At 44.5% G+C, this 15327-nt stretch overlaps 1 protein-coding gene across 3 annotated transcripts in view; it reads left to right on the top strand.

The window, feature by feature from the left end:
- Positions 1-15327, top strand: part of shdb (Src homology 2 domain containing transforming protein D, b) — a 274286-nt gene that overhangs the window by 218239 nt on the left and 40720 nt on the right. For all 3 annotated transcript variants that reach the window (XM_048559431.1, XM_059638557.1, XM_059638558.1), the window contains exon 6: positions 3733-3852. In XM_048559431.1, coding sequence (XP_048415388.1) covers positions 3733-3852 — 120 coding nt within the window. The remainder of the gene's footprint in view (positions 1-3732; positions 3853-15327) is intronic.

Below are 15327 nucleotides of genomic sequence, written 5' to 3'. Positions count from 1 at the left end.
ATCAACAACCACAATAAATTAGATCCTGTGAGCAAACCACTGAGGAACAGACCCGGAAGTGGTACCAAAAACACGCCAACAAACTGAGGCACATTAAATAACAACCGGGACAGAACACCAACGCTTCACCGGAGACACACCGACGATGTTACCCAGCAGGGTGACAAAATGTTTGCAATCAAACCCACTGGCTCAGCGAGCATGTGTACAATGTCTGGTTTTTCTCCGCCTTTCACAACAGGCAAAAAGGATCAGCCTTCTGCTCCATACCTCCTCAATCACTTCACAGGGTGATTGTAGGGACTGGTCTGGCTGCAGGTATTTCTACCCTCGGCAGCTATACATCCTGAAGTTGGGCAGCAGCCCTTATGGTGTTATGGCACCAGGTAGCATGCTCAATAACACCCTTGCCTATTGGCAACCCACCTCCCACCTTTCCTACTACCCCTCAATTTCAATAATATCAACGACTAGAGAGCAACGGTTTAAGATGAGAAAGAAAAGATTTTAAAAGGGCCTGAGGGGTAACTCGGGCATGGAAATGAGCTGCCAGAGGAAGTGGTGGAGTCTGGTGTAATTACAATATTTAAAAGGCATTTGGATGGGTATATGAATAGGAAGGGTTGAGAGAGATATGGGCCAAATACTAGCGAACAGGATTGGATTAATTTAGGATATCTGATCAGCACGGATGAGTGGGACTGAAGGGTCTGTTCCTGTGCTATACAGCTCTATGATTCTAAGATTGATCATTGTTTCCTGTTATGCCGGAATGGGGATAGCTCACACAGTAACCACCTTTAAATAATCAGTGAACACACAGATTTTGGCCCTTGCCCAATCTCCGTTGACTTGCCCTACATGTCGGGAAGACAATAAAATGGTCACCAAGGACCTGCGTACCAGCATGGAGAAATGGAAATGAAATGGCACAATCAGAATTTCAAATCAAGGTCACGATCTTCTGACAGTAATCCCTCCGATCACCGTCTCTCCATCCTAGGAAGATGTTGTCTAATTAATTTGGTTCTGTGCATAATGCTGAAGACCTAGAAGTACAGACAGGTTCATTAATCACTGTTAGCTGCTTTTGACTGATTTGCTAATTAAGGAAATCTTGCCTTTGGAATATATTTAGAACCTAACAGATGTATGAAATTCCATCTTTTGGAAGATGTAATACCGTATTAACTAGTAGATTAGCTGCATTTTAAGGTCAAATAATCCTTTAAATTGGAACAAAAAACTTATTATCTTTATTGCTTGATTTCTCTGATCTACAATGTCTCTGTTTTTATATGCAGTGATATCAAAGTCTCCCTCTCTGACCTTCCCTACCTTACTTCCAAATCCAGCTCTACACTGCCCCACATATTCAAATTACTACCTGTTAAATTACCTGTTTCTGCTCAGGATGCACTACCTCATAGCAGAGACTTCAGTTACCTATCCCCACTTCCTACATCCATTCCTTAAACTTCTTCGCACTCACTAATTCGCTCATCTCTCCAACTTAAGGAATCCCCTAAAATCTTGCTTCTCTGTTATGCCTTTGGCCACTTTCTGTATCCCTCTCTCACTTCTGCTTGAACTGTGACTCTTAAATGCTGAAGCACCCAGGAAAGGTTCGCCCTGGTGAACCAAGCTGTGACTGTAAGTGTGAAATCTATTAATGGCTGCCTACCATGGCTTCTGTCCCCATTTTGGAGAGTTGGGCCATAGACTTCATTGGATTCAGCCATACTTATGGCAAAGTACTGCTGTGATATTATTCTGCAGAGTGGCTTATCTGGAGAATTGCTATCTGTTAGAGCCTGCCATCAGGTACAGCAAGTCCTAATATTGGGGACCCCATTGATTTGTTTGTATGTGCCATTGTCGAAGGGTTTTCCTTCTTTATTCATTCATGGGATGAGGGCGTCTCACACTAGGCAGCATTTATTGCTCACCCCTAATTGCCCAAAGGGCAGTTAAGAATCACCCATATTCCTGTGGGTCTTGAGTCATTTTTAGGCCAGGCTGGGTAAGGATGGCAGTTTCCTTCTCTGGGGCGGCACAGTGGCTCAGTAGTTAGCACTGCAGCCTCACAGCACGAGGGACCCAGGCTCGATTCCTGCCTCGGGCGACTGTCTGTGTGGAGTTTGCACATTCTCCTCGTGTCTGCATGGGTTTCCTCCGGGTGCTCCGGTTTCCTCCCACAGTCCAAAGATGTGCAGGTTAGGTGGATCGGCCGTGCTAAATTGTCCGTAGTGTTCAGGGGTATGTGGGTTATAGGTGGATGGATCTGGGTGGGATGCTTTGAGGTTCAGTGTGGACTTGTTGGGCCGAAGGGCCTGTTTCCACACTGTAGGTAATCTAATCTAATCTAAAGGGCATTAGTGAACCAGATGGGTGTTTCCAACAGTCGACAATGGATTCACAGTCATCGTTAGATTCTTAATTCCAAGTATTTATTGAATTCAAATTCCACCATCTGCCGTGGCGGGATTCAAACCCAGATCCCCAGAATGTTATCTGGGTCTCTGCATTAACAGCCCAACGATAAAACCACTAGGTCATCACCTCCCAAATAAAGATGAAGTGGATGGTGAGGCACAGACCTTGTAGTTTCATGGTGGTGTCCTTATCAATATTGAATAAGAACCAGAAGAACTACAAATGCTATAAATCAGGAGCAAAAACAGAAGGTGCAGGAAAAGCTCAGCAGGTCTGGCAGCATCTGTGAAGGAAAAAATCTGTCAACATTTCGGGTCCTGTGACTTCTCCTCAGAGCAGTTGTGAGAGGGCAACACCGGACCCAAAACGTTTTTTCTTCACAGGTGCTGCCAGATCTGCAGATTTACAAGGATAGAGTATGGGATCTGGGTCTGGGTGTTCTTCAACAGGTCAGTGTGGACTTGATGGGCCCAATGGCCTGCTTCCATGCTGTGGCGATTCAAAATTCTGAGACTGTTTGAATGATAACTGGATCATGTTGCAGTCTACAATAGTAGTAGTGACAATTATTGTCAAGGTCCACACAGGAGATAAATCACTTGATTGAAATACCAAAAAGTGGCTCCAATCAGAACTTCAGTCATATCTGAAGCTGCAAGGCATTGTGCGGAGACAGGGAAGGAAGTAATGGAGGACAGGAGATACCTGGGGTTTTGTCATGTTTTTCGAACAGTTTAAAAGAAAGGGAGAAGTGCTTGTATTATAGTACCTTTTACAGTCTCTGAATGTTACAAACCACTTCACACCCAGTGTAATCGCTATTGTAATGTGGGGAATGCTACAGCTAATTTGTGCGCAGCAAGGTTCTACAAATGGCAGTGAGATAAACGACCAAATAATCTGTTTTCAATGATGTTAGTTGAGGGATAAATCCTGACCGGGACATCACAGAATCCCCAGGGGGTTGTTTCCAATGACTTGAAAAGGCAAATGAATAATGGCCTTATTTGTGCAGTTTTTGACACTCTTAAAAAGAAAGGAGGGAAATTATATTCACTGTATCAAACACACTCTCTCTATGATTATGCTGTTGCCCACTCTACTGTATTTATCACTTCTTGCTCACACATTTTTCTCTGTGTCCCCGCTCGTTCTCTCAGTCACCTCCTCGCTCGCCCTTGAATGGTATCTTGCCTATCCATACTCTCGTTGTCTCTTTCATACTCTCACTCTGTCTCACTTTTGCTGTCACAATCTTAATTTTCTCATCTCTCTGTTTCTCTCCCTGTCTATTAGGTGGTACCATGGAGCTATCAGCCGAGCAGATGCTGAGAATTTACTCATGTTGTGTAAGGAGTGCAGTTACCTGGTGAGGAACAGTGAGACGAGCCGGAATGACTACTCCCTATCATTAAGGTAAGGCCTGGTGTGCTACTGCCTTTGGGCGAAGGGGCTTTACAAAATATATCTGCTCAAAGTGACTGAGATAACGAAGTGTGGAGCTGAATGAACACAGCAGGCCAAGCAGCATCTTAGGAGCACAAAAGCTGACGTTTCAGGCCTAGACCCTTCATCAGAAAAGGGGGATGGGGAGAGGGTTGCGAAATAAGTAGGGAGAGAGGGGGAGGTGGATCGAAGGTGGATAGTGGAGAGGAGACAGATAAATTAAAGGGGTGGGAATGAAGTGTGTAGGGGTGAGTATAGGTGGGGAGGTAGGGCGGGGATAGGGCAGCCCAGGGAGGACAGACAGGTCAAGGGGGCGGGATGACATCTAGGCCCGAAACGTCAGCTTTTGTGCTCCTAAGATGCTGCTTGACCTGCTGTGTTCATCCAGCTCCACACTTTGTTATCTCGGATTCTCCAGCATCTGCAGTTCCCATTATCTCTGCTCAAAGCGATTGTTTTATTTCCAGTTGAGGAACAAATCAGAGCAAGTAACTCATCTTCTTTGACATAACCAAGGGTGAGCTTATATAGAGGATACAACAAAAAAATGCCCTTTAACCTAACCAGTCCAAGCCAATGTTTATCCTCCATTCGACCTCCTTCTTTCTTTCCTCATCTAAATCTACCATTGTAATCCTATACTCCCTTCTCCCTCATCTACTTGTCTAGTTTTCCCTTAAATGAAGCTTTATTTTTCATTTTAACCATTCCCTGTGACAGTGAGTTCCACATTCTCAGTGCTCAAAGCAGTTTATTCCGAACTCAACTGTGGGGTTTCTTGGAATCCATCCATTAAGTCAGCAGCCTGGTTATGATCAGCCCCTCAAGGAGGAAATATTCCCCCAATATCCATTCTATCATAATGTTTCATAATTTTAAAGATTGTTAGGTCACCTCACTGATGATTCTGTGACATCAGACCAGTGCTGCCAACCCTTTGCTGATACTGCCACTGTATCTTTTTAAAGATACAATAACCAAAACTTCAATACTCTAAAATATAGTCTAACCCAGGTTCAAAAACATAACTTGCTGACTCTTCAATTTTACCTCTCAAGATATAACACCGTGTGTGTTGTTGTTGTGGTGTAACTTGCATTAGTTCTGTCCCGTTCCTTCTCCTCTATACTCCCTCTCCTCCTTTTATTCCACTTTATTCCTCTTCTATCCTTTCTCTTTCTCTCCTTTTTCACTTCACTTCCCTCCACTCCTCGCTTCTCCTCTCCCCTCACTGCTCTCCTAATATCCCCTCCTTTCCAACTCCTGTTCCATCTGACCTATCCTCTTCCTTTTGCTCATTTCCTCCCTTCTCTCCTCCTCTCCAATTGTGCACCCCCCCCCCCCGTCTTTCCCATCTCTTCCCTCTAGTTCTCCCCCGCCACCCCATTTCCTCTCTTCAGTCCTTGCCTCTGCTCTTGTGTCTCACCGTCTCCCTCGTCGCTTTACCCCTCCACTCTCTGAGTGAGCTGGCCCAGTTCTGGAGTTGAGTTCTTTTCTCTTTCGCATCTGATCACATTTGTGCAGAAACATTTTTCATCATTCTGACCTGTCCGGGGATTTAACTGTGAAGCGAGATTATGTAGCACACTGTCTGTCTGGCTGAGATTTCACTGCAGCACAAAAGACACCGAATGCCTCTGTGCACATCACTCCAAGTGAAGACTATTTTGGATTCTCTGGCTGACCTCCCCTCCCCCAGTCATCCTTTTATGTTTCCGCTTCGCTGGTTGCAAACCTGTCGTTTCCCTGATGAGCTCAGCCTGATTTTCTGACACACATGACAGCCTGCCTTAGAATTGCGAGTAGACCTGCCATCCAGGTTGCTGTGGTGACTGTTAACAAAATGGATGCCCTTTCTGACATGTACTGCATGTTATCATCTGATAAGGAGATCAACGTTGTTGCTTATAGCAGCGGTGTAATCAGTTCGTCTCTGTTCCATTATAAATGGGTTACTGGCAAATTAAGAGAGGACTGTTGGACATTGAATAGGGATAAAATAGCAAGCCGAATGGGTAATTACAGTAACTGTCAGCAGAAGGACCCTTTGTGAGTTGTTGAATTAAATTAGGTACCTGAACTCACTGAAATGCTTTGTACACAGCAGTCCTTTTATACTTGTCTGCCTTATCTCACAGTTGCCAACATCTACATAATGTATCTCCCTTTATGTTGCATTCCTTTAGCGTAAGCTCTTGTTTTGTTCCAGTTCAATGAGCATTGTCCCGTAATTGTTGTCAATCAATCACAATTCCATCAGTTATCAAAGGAGTTTGGCAATGTTAAATGGGATACATTTCAATGAAAGAAGAATGGTGAATAAGGAAGGTGAGCTGAGGCCACATACGGACAGTTCGAAGTATGATACCACAGCCAGTGTTGAAACATGGCTGTAAGAACTGCAGGAGTAGCAGCCCAGTGTTTCTGATTATTGGGTTTTCAGGTGAAATAGGAAGGGAGTTTCACATAAAAGAAAAGGACACACAATATTGGGGGAAAAAAAACAAATAAAGCTTTGATTTGACTTATTATTGTCACATGTACCTAAGTACAGTGAAACATTTTGCATTACAGTAAGATCTTAGAATCCCTCCAATGTGGAAACCGGCCATTTGGCCCAACAAGCCCACACTAGCTCTCTGAAGAGCATCCCATCCGGACACATCCACCTACCATCTCCCTGTATTTTCCATGGCTAATCCACATAACATGCACATTCCTGGATGCTATGGGCAATTTCCCATGGCCAATCCACCTAACGCCCACATCTCTGGACTGTGGGAGGAAACCGGAGCCCCCAGGAAAAAAAAATCTCACAGGGAGAATGTGTAAACCCCACACAGTTAGTCACCTGAGGCTGGAATTGAACCCGGGTCCTTGACACTGTGAGGTAGCAGTGCTAACCACTGAGCCATCTCGCCACATAAAATATAAGCTTACAAAGGGTGATTGAACAGAACAAGGAATACAAAGTTACGGCTGCAAAAAACTTGCACAAAAAGCAAGATCAGCACCAGGTTTGAAATTGGAAGTCCATTCAGAAGTTGATAACAGCGGGGAAGAAACTGTTCTTGAACCTATTGGTTACATGTGTTTAAGCTTTTGTGTCTTCTGCTTGGTTGAAGACATTGGAAGAGATTATAACCGGAGTGGGAGTGGTGTTTAATGATGTTGGCTGCCTTTGCGTGGCAGCAAGAAGTGTAGATGGAGTCGGTGGATGAGAGTTGGTTGTGTTCACAACTTGCTGTAGTTTCTAATGGTGCTGGGCGGAGCAGTTGCTATACCAAGCTGGGTTGCAACCAGATTGGATGTTTTCTATGGTGCATCTCTAAAAGTTGGTGAGGATCCATATGGATATGCTGAATTTCCTTAGCCTCCTGAGGAAGAAAAGGCAGTGTTGTGCCTGAAGAAGGGATGAATGCAAGAAGAATCTTCAAATGAGGCCATATGGGTTCAACAGAAGAAGAAAAGTGGACTGTGAGGAATGTACTATAGATCCCAAATGATTATTAGTAATAAATTAATAAAGGAGTAATAAACGAGTTTTTAATTACCCCAATAATAACTGGAAAGAATGAGCCCTAGAGGTGAAATCAAAAGGGAAATTGAGAAAGCAATGTGCAGGACTGATAAAATGTTGATAACTACAACCAAGGAAAAGCTAATGAAGTTTTATAATTACATAAAGAGGAAAAAAGTAACTAAGATCAGAATAGGACCTATTTCAGACCTAAAGGGGGACCTGTATCAGATATAAAAGATGGGAGTGTTTTCTTAATGATTGTTTTGCATTTGTTTCACAAAATTGGGAGACAATGTAGATATTGTAGTTAAAAAAGAAGAGTGTGAGGTGGGAGCATCATAATCCAAGGGGAAATATTAAGGGAGCTGGAATCTTTGAATTGCCATGAAAGTGAGAAAAAGCAAAGGAGGAAATAATAAAGGCCCAGACCATCATCTCCAAACCTTCCATGGCCATAAATTTAATGCTGGAGATCTGAAGGAGAGCCAACATTTTATCACTGTTCATGAAGAATGAAAGCATAATGTTGGACGAAGTACTGGACAAACTTCTGAGGCACGGCAGTAATGGTGATGTAGAAATGTAGGAAGATGAAGTCTATGCTCAACTAAATGAACATAGGCTAGCTTAATTATACACGATTGTTTGCAAAGAGTTGTAAGAAAGGACATCATCTGGAACCCTGCAGACTCAGGATGATGTTATTTGAAAACCAACTCAAGTGTTGTTAGAGCAAATATGTAATTTAGCCCTTTAATCTACAAGAAAGATATAGATTAATCAAGAGCATTCAACATGGATTTAGACAAGGAAAGCTTGTGATTGTCTAATTTAATTGAATTTTTGTAGAGGTAACAAGGAGACTCAATGACAGAAGAACTTATGATATAGTCTATGTGCACTTTAGCAAGGCTTTTAACAAGACCCTACATGCTGAGTAACATCATCAGTGCAGCAGGGTAATGAAACATCTGGGAACTACCGAAACAGCTCAGCGAGTGAGCAAACCAACCAGCCACAGCATCAACAGCACAAAACTCCTCAAGAACCTTAAAGATCTTAGCTGGCAGATTGGTCAGAGAAGTAAAAGCCCTTGGCCTTCAAGGGAAAGTGGCTCAATGAATCCGAAATTAGCTCAAAGACAGGATGCAATGGTTGGTGGATGCTTTTGTGACTGGAAGTTAGTTCCCAGTGCAGTTCATCAAGGTTCAGATTTTTACAGTATCTGTCAATATTTTAGACTTCAATACAGGAGACATGATTGAGAAATTTGTGCATGACACAAAAGTTGTCCATGAGGCTGATAGGAAGAGAGCTGTAACTGCAGGAAGATTACACTGGTATGGTCAGGTGCACAGAAAAGTCGAAAATGGAATTCAAATTCGGACAAGTGTGAGAGAATGCAACTGAGAAGAGAGAACTAGGAAAGAGTATACATAATTTTAGAGGAATAGAAGGACCTTGGAGTTCATTTATGTCCTTATATTATTCAAGGCTGCAGGACAAAGGGATCTGGAAGCTTAGTCTTTGAGTATGTTTGATAGAGATCAACAGATTTCTGATCACCAATAGCATACAAAGTAATGGGGATGAGTCAGTTGAAAGCTGTTCAATCACCCGTGATCTTACTGAATGGTTGGGCAAACTCAACAAACCGAATGGCTCACTCTTGTTCCTATGTTACTACAGTCTTATGTTCCAATAGTTAAGAAGCTGTACGGGATATTTTATTAGCTCAGGCATAGAATGTAAGAGCAGAAAGGATATACGGGAACTGTATAAAACAAGATATTTATCCTACATCTAGAGTACTACATATCACTCACGACAATGCAGGAAGTAGGTGATCAGTCTAATGAGAGTGCAGAGGAGATTTTCTAAGATTTTACCGAGACTGGAAAAATTCAGCTAGAATGAATAATAGGCTAAGAACAAATGGATGAAAATTATTTATTCCCTTCGTTAAAATGTTTGTAATCTGGCAACAGTTTTCTGACATCTTTCCAGCTATGAAAAATAATGGACACTCAGCAAACAAATCCACACCATAATTTGGCACATCATTGTAATTACACCAGACCAAATGTAGCATTTACTGCTATCATGCAGTAAAGCTTTTTGTTATTTAAGAACAGCGCTCTTGTGGATATTCTAGAGTGATGTGTCCTCTACCACTATTATTCAATAAGCCAAAAAAAAGTCAAGAAAAAAGAGAATTTGTGGGAGCAAAATACCTCAAACAGTTCTTACCCAGTGTCATACATGGAAAAGTTGACAATAACCGCATTGTCTCTGCAGAAGTCATCTGGGAAAAACACCACACCAGGTGTCAGTGATAATAAAGTGTGGAGCTGGATGAACACAGCAGGCCAAGCAGCATCTCAGGAGCACAAAAGCTGACGTTTCGGGCCTAGACCCTTCATCAGAGAGGGGGATGGGGTGAGGGTTCTGGAATAAATATGGAGAGAGGGGGAGACGGACCGAAGATGGAGAGAAAAGAAGATAGGTGGAGAGGAGAGTATAGGTGGGGAGGTAGGGAGGGGATAGGTCAAGGAGGTGGGATGAGGCTAGTAGGTAGGAAATGGAGGTGCGGCTTGGGGTGGGAGGAAGGGATGGGTGAGAGGAAGAACAGGTTAGGGAGGCAGAGACAGGCTGGACTGATTTTGGGATGCAGTTGGGGGAGGGGACGAGCTGGGCTGGTTTTGTGATGCAGTGGGGGGAGGGGACGAACTGGGCTGGTTTTGGGATGCGGTGGGGGAAGGGGAGATTTTGAAGCTGGTGAAGTCTGCATTGATATGATTGGGCTGCAGGGTTCCCAAGCTGAATATGAGTTGCTGTTCCTGCAACCTTCGGGTGGCATCATTGTGGCACTGCAGGAGGCCCATGATGGACATGTCATCTAAAGAATGGGAAGGGGAGTTGAAATGGTTCGCGACTGGGAGGTGCAGTTGTTTATTACGAACCCAGCGGAGGTGTTCTGCAAAGCGGTCCCCAAGCCTCCGCTTGGTTTCCCCAATGTAGAGGGAGCCACACCGGGTACAATGGATACAGTATACCACATTGGCAGATGTGCAGGTGAACCTCTGCTTAATATGGAACATCATCTTGGGGCCTGGGATAGGGGTGAGGGAGGGGGTGTGGGGGCAAGTGTAGCATTTCCTGTGGTTGCAGGGGACACTGTCGGGTGTGGTGGGGTTGGAGGGCAGTGTGGAGCGAACAAAGGAGTCATGGAGAGAGTGGTCTGTTCGGAAAGCAGACAAGGGTGGGGATGGAAAAATGTCTTGGGTGGTGGGGTCGGATTGTAGATGGCGGAAGTGTCGGAGGATGATGCGTTGTATCCGGAGGTTGGTGGGGTGGTGTGTGAGAACGAGGGGGATCCCCTTTGGGTGGTTGTGGCAGGGGCAGGGTGTGAGGGATGTGTTGCGGGAAATGCAGGAGACGTGGTCAAGGGCGTTCTCGACCATTGTGGGGGGAAAGTTGCGGTCCTTGAAGAACTTGGACATCTGGGATGTGCGGGAGTGGAATGCCTCATCCTGGGAGCAGATGCAGCGGAGGCGGAGAATTGGGAACAGGGGATGGAATTTTTGCAGGAGGGTGGGTGGGAGGAGGTGTATTCTAGGTAGCTGTGGGAGTCGGTGGGCTTGAAATGGACAGTTACAAGCTGATTGCCTGAAATGGAGACTGAGAGGTCCAGGAAGGTGAGGGATGTGTTGGAGATGGCCCAGGTGAACTTAAGGTTGGGGTGGAAGGTGTTGGTGAAGTGGATGAACTGTTCGAGCTCCTCTGGGGAGCAAGAGGCAACGCCGATACAGTCATCAATGTTACGGAGGAAGAGGTGGGGTTTGGGGCTAATGTAGGTGCGGAAGAGGAACTGTTCCACGTAACCTACAAAGAGGCAGGCATAGCTGGGGCCCATGTGGGTGTCCATGGCCACCCCCTTTGTCTGTAGGAAGTGGGAGGAATTGAAAGAGAAGTTGTTGAGGGTGAGGACGAATTCGGCTAGGCGGATGAAGATGTCGCTGGAGGGGGACTGGTCGGGCCTGCGGGACAGGAAGAAGCGGAGGGCTTTGAGGCCATCTGCATGTGGAATACAGGTGTATAGGGACTGGATGTCCATGGTGAAAGTGAGGTGTTACATTGATGACTGTATCGGCGCCGCCTCTTGCTCCCCAGAGGAGCTCGAATAGTTCATCCACTTCACCAGCACCTTGACCGCGTCTCCCACGTTTCCCGCAACACATCCTTCACACCCCACCCCCGCCACAACAGCCCAAAGAGGATCCCCCTCGTTCTCACACACCACCCCACCAACCTCCGGATATAACGCATCATCCTCCGACACTTCCGCCATCTACAATCCGACCCCACCACCCAAGACATTTTTCCATCCCCACCATTGTCTGCTTTCCGGAGAGACCACTCTCTCCATGACTCCCTTCTTCGCTCCACACTGCCCTCCAACCCCACCACACCCGGCACCTTCCCCTGCAACCGCAGGAAGTGCTACACTTGTCCCCACACCTCCTCCCTCACCCCTTTCCCAGGCCCCAAGATGACTTTCCATATTAAGCAGAGGTTCACCTGCACATCTGCCAATGTGGTATACTGTATCCACTGTACCCGGTGTGGCTCCCTCTACATTGGGGAAACCAAGCGGAGGCTTGGGGACCGCTTTGCAGAACACCTCCGCTGGGTTCGCAATAAACAACTGCACCTCCCAGTCGCGAACCATTTCAACTCCCCTCCCATTCTTTAGATGACATGTCCATCATGGGCCTCCTGCACTGCCACAATGATGCCACCCGAAGGTTGCAGGAACAGCAACTCATATTCCGCCTGGGAACCCTGCAGCCCAATGGTATCAATGTGGACTTCACAAGCTTCAAAATCTCCCCCTCCCCCACTGCATCCCAAAACCAGCCCAGTTCATCCCCTCCCCCTACTGCATCACACAACCAGCCCAGCTCTTCCCCTCCACCCACTGCCTCCCAAAACCAGTCCAACCTGTCTCTGCCTCCCTAACCTGTTCTTCCTCTCACCCATCCCTTCCTCCCACCCCATGCCGCACCTCCATTTCCTACCTACTAACCTCATCCCACCTCCTTGACCTGTCCGTCTTCCCTGGACTGACCTATCCCCTCCCTACCTCCCCACCTATATTCTCCTCTCCACCTATCTTCTTTTCTCTCCATCTTCGGTCCGCCTCCCCCTCTCTCCATATTTATTCCAGAACCCTCACCCCATCCCTCTCTCTGATGAAGGGTCTAGGCCCGAAACGTCAGCTTTTGTGCTCCTGAGATGCTGCTTGGCCTGCTGTGTTCATCCAGCTCCACACTTTGTTATCTCAGTCATTCTTTGGTTCATTTCACAAGGCAAACCTTGACCAATCAGAGTCAACATGCCTGGTTTAAATTTAAACAAAGCTTGGCTGTTAACTGTCAGTTGTTCTCAAACTAATACATTCTTGATGTTAATGGCTCAACCTGAGTTTACTTGCCAACTGATCAGAAATTTTTTCTCACACAGTATGAATGTTACTTTCTCTTTATATTGGTAGGCCTTGCAGCTTGTCCAGATGAGTGCAAGGCAAACAAGCTTGAACAAAATCAGTTTCATCAGATAAAAGGGGAATAGAGGATGTTCTTCACTAAAGGTGGGAGTCAGGAACTCACTATGTGTAAGAGTGATAAAGCCTGAAACCCTCGTGTCATATAAAAAGCACTTTGACGTGCACTTTGTTTTGAATCCAGTTGATTTTGTCACCAAACAAGTCCCAGACTGAAATCTGACTTGCTGATCATTGTTAATGAAGTGTTCCTTCAGGCAAACACAAGCGTGCAATGCTACAGTTTTAGTCTTAAAAGTAAACAGATGTTTATTACATAATAGAGAGAACAAAATAAACCAAGCTATTTACATATAACATAATTTAGAAGATTGTGAAATATGTATTGAAAGTACAAACTCATCCATTCCCACGCTATTGCTTTATAGTATTTGAATATCAGAGGTAATTTCCATCTAAATCATCGATTTAACAATTATTGCTTACACTTCTTAGCTAAGAGAGTTTGATAGCCTCTTCCCTGATTAGTCACACTACTGAGCTTAAACTTTCTCAGTTTCAAATAAGCCCTTCGGGATTCTACCCAAATACTTCTGGCCTGAGCTTTCAACTAAAACATTTCACTGAGATAACCTATTTCCTAACTTTGCTCAACTTACCCCTGTTTCGAGAAGAAACTGTTTCATGCATCTAACTCAACCAGGCTCTCCATGAAGTGGAAAGTGAAAGTTTTCCCAACAACCCCGAAACAGAAAAAAAATCCTGATCCTTATAAACTGAAAGCAAGATGGTGCTCCTTAGGAGTGGCTTAGAGCTCTGAGGAAGGTTGTGAAACATTAACTCTGATTTCTCTCCACATATGCTGCCAGATATGCTGAGCTTATCCAGCAATTTCTGTTTTTCTTTCTAATTTATAGCAGTTCTTTCCATTTTTATCGATGCTCCTCAATGTTGACTCGAAACACACCCATTAACATTTTGCCAATGCAAACAAAGTCCCATGATCATCCGGGAGTTACCTCATACTGGTTTTATAAGAAAACATGATGCCAGAAAACCAGTTAATCACTAAACTTCCATTTATGCTCACACAGCAAAACCCACACAACACTAGTTTAAAACCCAAACTCTAAACTGAAAGATATTAGCATTTGTATAAATCACATAAATCATCAACATCATCACAACTTGAAATGCTGGAACCAATATGGCTACAAACCAAGAGCTAAAAAGTGAAATTAATTTGATTAGTTCTTTCTTGGCTAGTGCATATACAATGGCCTTCTTTATAGCATCTACCTTTAACAATGATATGTTTTTACCCCAGGCTCAAAGTATGTGTAGAGGTGAATGTTACGTTTTGTGGTTCTTAGACGCTTGAAGAACTCAAATGTCTTAGACTCATTTGCTGGAGTTCTTCAAGTGTCTGAATGAGGTCACACTATTTGATGTAGACTTTTAGCAATATAACATCCTGTCCTTTCATCCCAAATATTATTAATGCAATTCCAATCATTAACTTTTTAAATGTATTATCAGCTTTGAATAAGATTAAGATTGACATTTACAATGAAGTTGAACACAGAATCCCTACAGTGTGGAAGCAGGCCATTTGGTCTGCATCACCTCTCCAAAGAGCATCCCTCCCAGACCTACCCTATTCCTGTAAACCTGCATTTCCCATCACCAATCCACCGAACCTGCATATCTTTGGACTGTGAGAGGAAACTCATGCAGATACAGGGAGAATGTGCAAAAGTCACTCGAGGGTGGAATCGAATCCAAGTCCTTGGTGCTGTGAGACAGCAGTGCTAATCACTGAGCCACCGTGCCACCCTTTCATCTTAAGAGTCATTTTCTTGCTTATTTTCTACTCTCAATGAATGTGATCGGCTGTATTTTGATAAGATGTGATGCTTCCATCTCCTGATTGTCTTCTCTCTTAGTGGAGAGTTGACAAATTTGGCTGGAGATGCTGTGTATGTTGTTACTCTGGTTGTGCCGGATGTTGCTGATGTTTTGTCAATTGCTGCAGACATTATTGACAATGCTGCACTGTCTGTTGTTCTGCTTATGTCATCCCACTGGTGCTACTGTGTTCTGTCTTGTGGCTCGCAGAGGTTTGAAATAATCAAAGCTTTAGATTCAAATACTTGGGCTTCATCAAATGTGTATCCCAGATCACACCATGTGCTGCAGACTGATAACAATTAACAGTAAGCGGCTTCTTAGTGTCTTCAGCGCCGTGCAATGTAAGTCACCTCCTCTGCCTGTTAGTGATCTGTTTGCATGCATTGATTCTTCTTACAATCCATTTTCAAGCTTCATGCTTCACCAACACCAGTTTTGTACTCAA

This window comes from Stegostoma tigrinum, chromosome 30, assembly GCF_030684315.1.
Source record: "Stegostoma tigrinum isolate sSteTig4 chromosome 30, sSteTig4.hap1, whole genome shotgun sequence".
NCBI classification, from domain to species: domain Eukaryota; kingdom Metazoa; phylum Chordata; class Chondrichthyes; order Orectolobiformes; family Stegostomatidae; genus Stegostoma; species Stegostoma tigrinum.
Note: the sequence above shows the minus strand (reverse complement) of the source record. Positions and strands in the feature narration are given on the sequence as shown.